Raw genomic sequence first — 10,515 nt, forward strand, 5'->3', positions numbered from 1 at the left:
ACACAACACAGAAATCAGAGATGGAGTCTGTAGGAGATGCTTGACACACTGGCACATGAGGACCAGTTCAGGGTGGTAAGCTTTAGGCAGGAGCTAGAGCATCAATAACTTTAATATACAGATAACAATAACTGTCTGGATAACGGAGATTAAATAAGGAATCCACAGGACTCCCGAGAGCCATGAGTTGGTTCTACAGTGTGTGGACAATCTATCAGGCTGTGCTTCCCTTCCTCAAGGAAATACCTTTCTCCCTGCTGGCAAAAGCCAGGGCTGGGGGAGGGAAGGGAAGCTTTTGGCTACTGTAACCTTTGCCCAACAGGCACTCAAACAGTGGATCCACAGGGCTGGGAGTTTAGGCTGCTCATGGTGGTGGATAGTCCTTTACAGAACAAGCTCCAACGCAGCAGGAAATCCATCCACGTGTACTTTCTACATGGCTTTGTGAAAGGAACTCTGAGTAGGTAGATATCCAGAGCAGCCCAGCCAGCCCCCATTTCCCACAGCCCCCAATAGCACGATATAATTACTACAAATCTATATGTTTTCCCACAAAAATATCAACTAAATTTATATAAATTCGACCAATTTGTAAGAACACCTGGATTTGAGATCTGATTTTTGTCAATTTACATAAATTTGTCATGGTCACTTGTCATTTGCAGGAATGAGGAATTGGAACTGTTGTGGACTACTGATAGGAGCCTAAATGTAAACAGTTGTGCATGCGTGTGTGTGTGTGTGTGTGTGTGTGTGTGTGTGTGTGTGTGTGTGTTTGTTGTGTGTGTGCATGTGCGTGTGCGCGTGTGTGTGCATGTCCTGTAGATAATTTGAGGGGTAGTTTTAACCCTTGAATTTCTGTGAGATCACATTACTACATGCATAGCACTGTCTCAATGATGTATAGATATTGACCTCACTCTTCCTATTAAAACTCTTAAAGATTTTATATATGCGTGTGTGTGTGTGTGTGTGTGTGTGTGTGTATGTGTGTGTGTGTATAGGCACTTTATGCAACCTCCTAAATTATAGGTTATCCTCCCTAATATTTATCAAAGGGTTTATTATAAGAATACAGAATACAGATACCAAATCCTGAAATGCACATTAGGTGACCTAATCTACAACTCAAAATAAATATATTTTCATTGGACACTGTTACATTAATGAGACATATAATGGAAAAAAAAAACTGTCTTTCCCCTTAAATGGCTCTTGCCAAAGTAAATTTCAGAAAAACATTAGAACTAAACATGAAAAATAAAACATGTATCTTCTTTGTGATTTGTAGTAGGCAAGGTTTGGAAATGAAGTCACAAAAATGTTATCCACATAATTACAGATTGGAGTAAATAAACATTTAATATTTTAGTGAAAAAAGGTAAAATACGAAAACATCAGGCACAAAAGCGGAAATAGTATTCGCTGTGTGCATACATAGCAAGGCGTGTAAATCGTTCCTTCAAAAACTGGCAAGAAAAAGAACAGCTGTGCCAGGAAACAGGCAAATGGATGTTGACCTTTCTAATTACCAGGAGAAAAAAATGCATATTGAATCTCTCCCGATGTAGGATACGTACTGGCATGTGTAGGCTATGAAAAAGCCTAAAAGTGTTAGGTGTTGCCTGGGGTGAGAACCTGGAGCTGTCCCATGTTAACTGATAGGAGTGTAAAGCAGTTATTCTCAACCTTCCTAACTCTGTGACCATTTAATGACAGTCGCTCGTGTTGTGGTGACCCTCAACCATAAAAGTATTTCACTGCTATTTCATAAGTATAATTTTGCCACTGTTACAAGTTGTAATATAATTATCTGATAGGTGGATATCTGATATGTGATCGCAAAGGGGTCATGACCCACAGGTTGAGAACCACTAGTGGAAATGAAACTAGCTAGTGTGTGTGTGTGTGTGTGTGTGTGTGTGTGTGTGTGTGTGTGTGTGTGTGTCTTGTAATGATAAGTACAGGTAACCCACAGTTCTCTCTTCAACAAAATGTGTACCTACATTCACTGGAGTTCATCAAGTAGAATGCTGATTGCAGCGTACTTGCAATGTGTCTGTAGCACAACCTAAACCTGAGAAATAACCTAAATGTCTATCAGCATCAGTATGGACAAACTTTTATATGCTTTCACAGTTCTATACAATACTTATAATAAGAAACCTGTGATTGCAAACAATGTGAATAAAATTCATACATTGTGTTGATGTTTAAAGACATTTAGTGTATTTGCTTAGTATCCTTATTATAAAATAGAACAATGAGTCAATTTAGTCTACGTTATCAGAAATAAGTACCTGGGAGGCTGAGACAAGAAAAATTCAAGTCTGAGGCTAACCTGGGCTAAATAGTGAGACTATCTCAAAAAATCTTCGATAAAAAATGGGAATTGTTCCCACTGGGTAGAAGAGACAGCACTTCCAGAAGCATAAAGTGGAGGGGTCTTGCAAGCTACTGAATGTATGTATTCTTGTTTGCATTTGGACAGTTGATGGTTACTGGGGAAGGGAGAGACACCTTTTTTCCATAAGTGTGGACACTGGTTTGTTCCCAGTGCCCCAGTCGATGACCTCACACTCACACACATACGGCAGTACTAATTAAAGTCAGGATGTTAAAAATAAATAAGTAAATATAAATAGAGAACAAGAGGTTGAGAGGGAGATGAGATGAGGGATCCTGGGAAAACTAGAGGGGGTGTGAGGGGTAGTTACGATCAAGATACATTGTATGCCTGTATGAAATTTTCAAAGAATAAATGAAAGCAAATGCACTCCTCTTGTGTCCGGATGGTTACTATTTGATGACAACAGAATATGCCCATCTGATGGCAGGCTGCTAATGCCCATCTATGTCATCTGTGCTCTTGCTTGTTTACTAGAAATACTGCTTTAAAGAGTTGTGTTACTGGGGCTGCAGAGATGGCCTAGCAGTTAAGAAGACTTGCTGCTAAGTCACAAGGACCAGAGATTTTATTCCAGCAGCTAAATCAAGTAACTCACAAACATTTGTAACTCCAAGGGGTCGGTGCCCCCTGCTGGCATCTCGGCACATGCACACACACACACACACACACACCACACACACACCACACACACACACACACACACACACACACACGCATATGTCTGTATGCCTGCCTGTATACAAACACTCACACTCACACAGACACATGCACACACATGAATAAATTATTTTTAATTTATATTACCAATCTTAATGTCTTATGGTGGGAGCCTGTATGATTTCTCTGTAAGGACCCGATGCTGTTGGGTGACTTCAGTAAGAAGAGTGTGAACTGCTTTTAGAATGGATATTGTCTTGATGAGTTGATGATACCTTAATTAGCATGAATATGCTAGTCATTTCACAACACATAGGCACATCAAAACAGCATACTGCATACCTTGAAAATACACACTATTGCCCATTATCCTGTAAAGCTGAAATAATATGAGAAATCTCTCATAAAGATATAAAAGTCAAATGAAATTTTTGATCGTGTATTTTATTGAATCTCCAACATTTTCTCAAAGCATTTTCACAAAAGATATCATAGAACTTTGGAAATCTAAACATGATCCATGTAAATTGAATTAAAATATTGATGTGATTTCCTTAATGACACAGCCATACATATCCACTGGAAATGGCGAGAGTCATGAAGCCAGAGCAGTTGTGTGACACAGTTCCAACAGAGCTGAGCTGAATGCGACCATCACTGTTGGGCTGTCTCTCACTATCAGTTTGGTCTCTATGTGTTGCATATTTGGGGAGCTTTCTACATTATAATTCATTGAATATCTTTCCCAGAAAAAATTATGTCTGAGTTTCTTTAGGAAAGTCCTAAACTTATTACCCCTCCCGCTTTTAGGAAGATTTTTTTTTCTTGAGACAGGGTTTCTCTGTGTAGCTTTGCGCCTGTCCTGGAACTCAATCTGCAGCCCGGGCTGGCCTTGAACTCACAGAGATCTGCCTGCTTCTGCCTCCTGAGTACTGGGATTAAAGGGATGCACCACCACCTCCCAGCGGGAGATCATTTTATATGGCCATATTCAGAACTGTTCCTTATGTCTTGGAGATTGTGATAAGCACAAAGACACTAGAAACTTTTTTATGAGGCCATGACTCTAGGATCTTCTTGGTACACCTACTCCTAAATAAACTCAAACAGGATAATTAGAACAATGTAAACTTAAAGGAGACTGACAAGCTCCAACTGACTAGGAAATTTGGTAATAGATTAGAAGCCTCCTCTTATATTATGCTCAGAGTTTGCTGAATAAGTAACATACTAAATAGGTGGTTATACAGGGTATTCCCTAGAAAAATAGAAATTCAATGTAGCACTTTGTACACTAAGGATTGGTAGAGCACTTTTCAAGCCATGATGATTCACTTGAGCTGGCTCAGATATTTTCTATTTACCTAGCTCTTTGAAACCACAAGTGCTGACAGCCTGGAAACAGGCTGTTAAATATTAAATATGTTTGCCTTAGCAAAAATAGTCTATGGATTCTTTGAAATAGGGTTATAGGATTAATGACAAAAAGCAAAATCTGTTCTATCTGTACTTATTACTTGTAACTGAACCTATGACTCTGGACATGTTATAGAAAATCAAACACATGTCTGGAGACAAAATGATATAATCTGTAGCTTTTAAAAAATCATGAGTCTGTCTTTGTCTTATTAATCTGTATAAATAAAGAAGCAACCTGATTGTTCATCAGTCAGAACTGCAAGATCCTCTTGATTACTGTGCCTGCCTCACTTTTTCCCCCGCCAACTCCTTACCTCCTCTTTGGGACCTGCCAACTGCTGGGGCTGGCCCCTGGCACCTTAAATTTGTTCATGCTTTTATAGTTATAAAAATCATTGGCGGCCGGGCGGCGGTGGTGCACGCCTTTAATCCCAGCACTCGGGAGGCAGAGCCAGGCAGATCTCTGTGAGTTCGAGGCCAGCCTGGGCTACCAAGTGAGTCCCAGGAAAGGCACAAAGCTACACAGAGAAACCCTGTCTCGAAAAAACAAAAACAAACAAACAAAAAAAAATCATTGGCTTCATGTTTGAAAATACACAGTGAGGTGTTTGAGAATGAACAGTATTTGTTTCTGATAGCTCAGAAAAATAGTACATACATACACATACACACATACATATGGAAAGAAGATAACTCATAATTGGGCATATATAAATACTTGATAAGTTTGAGGGAGGATCTCATTATGTAGCCTTGGCTGGACCAACAAAGCATTTCTTGTTCTAATCTTGCAACATTGCTGTAAACCTGAAATGACATCATAAGAACTTAAAATTTTGTTATAGACATATGGCACAGGGTAAATTATTTTGAAGATCATTTCAAATTAAAGCAGTTTTTTTTTTCAGGATTCTGTGGTATCTGTGGAATGTCAGCTTCCATAACTGTGTTTTCTTCATTCCAAAATAAATATTTTGTAGTTATTTCAGTATTTTTATGAAAGGCCCTGGATCTAAACATGGATACATGCACAGTGGCAGAGAATAATACTGTCCTGTATGGGGGAAGAAGAGGCCATTCCCCTCTTTTTCCTGCCCTGTCTTTCACATGCAAGTACACGGATCCACAGACACACAGCAGAAAGAAGCTGGCATAGCTCAGTGGAGTAGGATGTACTTCTTACCAACTAATACCAGAAATTCTGTATTATGTCCTTTGTCTCATGAGAAGGTAAGGGGGAAAAGTGTCACTGAATAGACACAAGTGCTATAGCAGGCAGACCACCTGAGAAGTGTTATGCGAGATGCAGCCTACCAGAAACATGATGTTGAGGGAGGCAGGGAGTGGAAGAATAAAGAATCTAAAATAACCCAAATTCTATTTTCTTTTGCACTTGCCATTATGAATGTCCCAAGACAGGGGAGCTTGATTTCGTGGTACGTGAAAGCCAATTCTTTAGATAGTGAGCTGCACAGAAGGGCAGAAAGCAAGTCGGGAGAGGCAAGAAGGCAACAACCAGATATAAGTGAATTTGCTTCTTCATGCTAGGTCACCTGCTCATCAGCCACCTAAGACTCTCTCACAGCCTGCTCAAGCTTTGCTCGTCATAAGTATTTTTTATGTCTGTCTCTGCATCACACACTACTGGGGTAGTGCTAATTACCAGACTGACTTTGCTCCCAACATACAGCTAACCAAGTGCAAGCATGTCCTATAATTCATGTACTTGTTATTATATTGATTTTTACTTTGGGTTATACATATTAATCACTAGTTATGTTTGTAATATCATTTGGCTGGTCTGGTGGACAGTCCTTCCATATACTTGAATATTTATTTAACTTATGCTCATTTTGGAACGATTGTGAATGGAATTTTTTCTTTTTCCATCTGTTAAATTTTCATGATTTTTTTCTGTAAAAAAAAAAAAAAACATGCAAAGGGGCTCTCAGAGGCACGTCCATCCCCCTCCAGCATGTCTAGAATGCCACCATAGAGTTTAGGAGAAGTTGAAGTCCACATACATCATAGAAAAGGTTTTTTTATTTCTTTTGTAAACCCCAACAAAGCACCTTTTGGAAGCCTTGCCTGAGTTCTCTGGTCCTAAGAGCATACACAATAGGGTTGAGGGAAGGAGGGATAATATTGTGCATCACATTGAGCAAAACTGGGATCAAGGTGATCTTGGTCTCTGCCAGGTGAGTTACTGAAATCACTACAACAATGGTGTAGAAGAAAAAAATGAGGATGAGGTGGGAGCTACAAGTGCTCAGAGCCTTAGAAACAGCTTCAGCTGAATTGAGTCTGAGTACCGAGCGCAGAATCAAAGTATATGACAATATTATGAGACCCAGGTCACTCCCCATTCCAAAGCCACGCCAGGATTAACTGGCAAATGCTATTTGGCCTCCTGTCATCACAAGCTAGGCTTGTGACGCCAAGGTTAGAGCACAGGCAATGATCGATTTCATTTCTGGAGCAATAGTTCCGCTGGGCCGCGAGCACAGGCACTGGAATGACGAACAAGCCATTTCTCAGCACCATAAACAGGGTGGCTTTTAAAATCAAGGAATTGGTGATGATTGATGAGTAACGGAGAGGATAACAAATAGCTACATATCTATCAAAAGCCATGCAGAGGAAGATGCCAGACTCCATGCCTACAAAGCAGTGAATGGCATAAATCTGAGCAAAACACTCCGGAAGGCTAATGACCTTGGCATCGAACCAGAAAATGGCCAGGATCTTCGGCATGATGGTGGTGGCGAGGCCCATGTCCACCACAGAGAGGATGCCCAGGAAAAGGTACATGGGCTGCTTCAAGGAAGGGTCCTGATAGATGGTGATGAGAATGAGGACGTTTGTCCCTATTGCTGAGAGATAGAGCAGAGCCAATGGAAGGGAGAGCCAGTGCTGCCAGCTGTGGATGCCTGGGAATCCCATCAGAATGAACTCAGATACCTGGAACTTGGTACTATTGAAGTCTTTGAGAGATGCAGACATTTTCCTATGAGGAAGAGAAAAGAGAGGGTTTTCAATGTTGTGTTCTCTGAACATAAACATCATTAAAGGATGTTTTTCTCTTATATTAAAGGTTCCTTTTTATTCAATGAATGGGTATTTAGGAATTTTACATACTTTATAAAACCATGTCTAAAATTCCCATTTACATTCTTTATTTGAAAAGCAAAAACATGTCATTGCTATTGAAGGGCTAATTGAAACACTTAAGATTATTAGTACTTAAACACTTAATATTATAGTTTGCATGTCATAAATCTCACTCTTATAATATGGAACTGAGGGTTCTAGATCATATTGTAAAGTCAGTGCTGTACATAATGCACAGCATGTGCAAATGTACATACTAAAAAACTCAGCAATATTTTTAGTCAAAGTCTACTAGTTTGAATACTCTCTTGGGAGAGCCACTAAGAGATACAGTGTCCTCATGATCAAATCATGATGAACTTCAGAGCTCATTTTATTTTTTTATTTTTGGTTTCTTGAGACAGGGTTCTTCTGTGTAACAGCCCTGGCTAGCCTGGAACTCATTCTGTAGCCCAGCCTCGCCTTAAACTCACAGAGATCTGCCTGCCTCTGCTCCTGAGTGCTGGGATTAAAGGCATGCGCCGCCGTTGCCGCCGCCGCCGCCGCCGCCGCCGCCGCTGCCACCACCACCACCACCACCACCACCACAGAGTTAAGTCTTACAAATACAGCTCTGATTGTTGATTCAATCAGTGCAATGGTGGCAGACTAAGTAAAAGTAATGCTTTTTAGTCCCTCCTTGACCCCACATTCTGTCTCAGTAGATTTAGCAGTTTTGGGATACCCAAGAATCACCTTCCAGAGATTTTCTGCTGTAAGAGCTGTGTTCCTGGTAGTCTTGACTGTTGCTAGGACTGGATCCCTCATTATCTGTCCATGTCTGAAAATCTGTTCGATTTTTTTTTTCAATGAAAAGTTTCATTGCTTCTGGTAAAGGGGAAGACATGGGCGACAAATAGCTTTGCCGTTTGGTGACAAACGGAGGTGTCTTTTGCATGTTACAATGAAATTCACCAAGTGCAATTTCCTGCTTTTTCCCAAGGTCTTCAGAATATCCTCCTGGGGAGCAGAGTTTTCTTGACTGCAGTTGGAGTTCTTAGTTTTCTTAGTATTTTGGTTCATACTGGAATCACTAGATGTAAATGAGACATTTATGTATTCAGCTCCCATTGTGCATGCTGCATGTTATCATGTGACAAGCTCTATCTGTGGAGATCTCTTTCTATGTTCAGTCTCTCATGGGTGCACTAGTGCAAGATGGTATCTGCATTCTGAATTGTGAAAAAACCCACAGAAGAGACCGGATGACTCCACTTGCAATGCATTCAGGAGATGAGTCTGTTGCTTCACCTTTTGCCTTGTCAATGTGTATGAAGACATCAAGAAGCAGCTTTAGGATGTAAGGAAAGAGAACTCTTTCTTAAAGAAAAGAATAAGGGCTTGTGGTGGGGCTTGCTGGAGCTCAGATAAAGAAGTATAAGAAGCAATAAATAAGACTCACTGTGCCTATCAAGAGGTTTGCATTGATAGAGATATTTTGAAGAATAGTTTGGATTAAATAAATAAATAAAAAAAACTCTGAGTCTTTAAAATTAGTGAATGCACAACTACAATCTAAAAATGTAGAACGTCTCCAGCTAAAAACAAAGGTGGAAATTCAGAGAGTGATGAGGAATTTAAATCCTCATCAAACCAGGAGGTTGAAAAGATGAGCAGTGATTTGAAGACCCATGCTTTGGAATAAGAGCTGGAACTGACAAGGAAAGAATGTAATGGTCTCAAAATAGAGAGCTAGAAAAAGCCAAACAGATAGATCCATTTAAGAAAGACAAAGTCTATGATAGGGGTCTCTAAGTGATGTTTTAAAGCCACCATCAGAATGTACATGTCAGTGCTATGGTAGAATGGATATGATAGACAGTCTCTTACTGCGGTGCTTGGTGTTATTAGAGTATCAGGAAGTTCAAAAGGTTTATGGCAAGAGAAGTAAACTTAAAGATCACAACTATGTGAGCTGCAGGGTGTGAGTACATGGTAGAAAGCCATGCCATCATACACAGCCCAGGGTTTGACTCTTGCCACTAACAAAAAAATTGCAGTTAACAATTTGACTCACTATGGAAATTCCAAAATAAATAAGAGATCAGTTTTTAAAAGATCCTCAGTTGAAAGGCAGTGTTATCACGCAAATGCAACTAGAGTTTATCTATACATTTCTTCATCTCCTCAGAAATGTTGTAGAATTGAGTGAGTACCTTGTTTCCATTGTATCTTTCATTTTATTGTTTCCCATTGTATGCTTGACTTAGTTGTTTATTCACCAGTAAACAGCTAGAATTTTAGTATGTAATTATGGGATATTTAATTTTTGTAAATTACCTACATATGATTATATAGATATCCATTCATATTTTATACAGCCTTTAAAAAAAGTATTGTCATAAACATGTAAAGATTTGCAGAAATAAACCATGCTGAAGTTTAGGAGATAAATACATTTTATTTTATAGTCTATGTTGTGTACAAACAAACGAGATTGCAAAAGAATGAGGTTAAGCAATGCTAAATGACAATAGCTAAATTTTTCACCTTAATGAGCCATATAACGGAGATATATCCTAATGCTTAGTGTTAGTTGAGCCTTAGTAGATCTATAAAGACAGAATTTAGCCACATGTAATGATGTTTTTAATTATTTTATTAGAAATGTTTAATATGAGATATATCCTCAAATCATTAAGTGCACAGTACAATGCTATGTACGTTGTTGTACACAGATCTCCCAGGCTTTTCCTATACAACTGAATCTTCATAACTAGGGAACAAAATTCATATCCTATCTCAAGAAAAAGCCATTCCATACACTGAAGGAGCTACAGTTGTGTATTCAGAATCTTTACATGTTTATGACAATACTTTTTTTAAAATTAGACTCCTACTTCTTCAAATTCGGTTGTTTATCATGCCCTTTATTTTCT

At 39.2% G+C, this 10,515-nt stretch overlaps 1 protein-coding gene and 1 pseudogene across 1 annotated transcript; one reads left to right on the top strand and one right to left on the bottom strand.

Annotated features, from left to right (window-relative positions):
- Positions 1-6,528: 6,528 nt before the first annotated feature.
- On the bottom strand, positions 6,529-7,489 carry LOC114686909 (olfactory receptor 56B1-like). Its single transcript, XM_028861580.2, is given in 2 exon segments — positions 6,529-6,855; positions 6,857-7,489. Coding segments are annotated over 2 exon segments (960 nt in total).
- A 1,286-nt stretch (positions 7,490-8,775) lies between these two features.
- LOC114686897 lies at positions 8,776-9,391 on the top strand (annotated as a pseudogene).
- The last annotated feature ends 1,124 nt before the right edge of the window (positions 9,392-10,515 follow it).

Source organism: Peromyscus leucopus, chromosome 1 (genome assembly GCF_004664715.2).
Source record: "Peromyscus leucopus breed LL Stock chromosome 1, UCI_PerLeu_2.1, whole genome shotgun sequence".
In the NCBI taxonomy this organism is placed as follows: Eukaryota; Metazoa; Chordata; class Mammalia; order Rodentia; family Cricetidae; genus Peromyscus; species Peromyscus leucopus.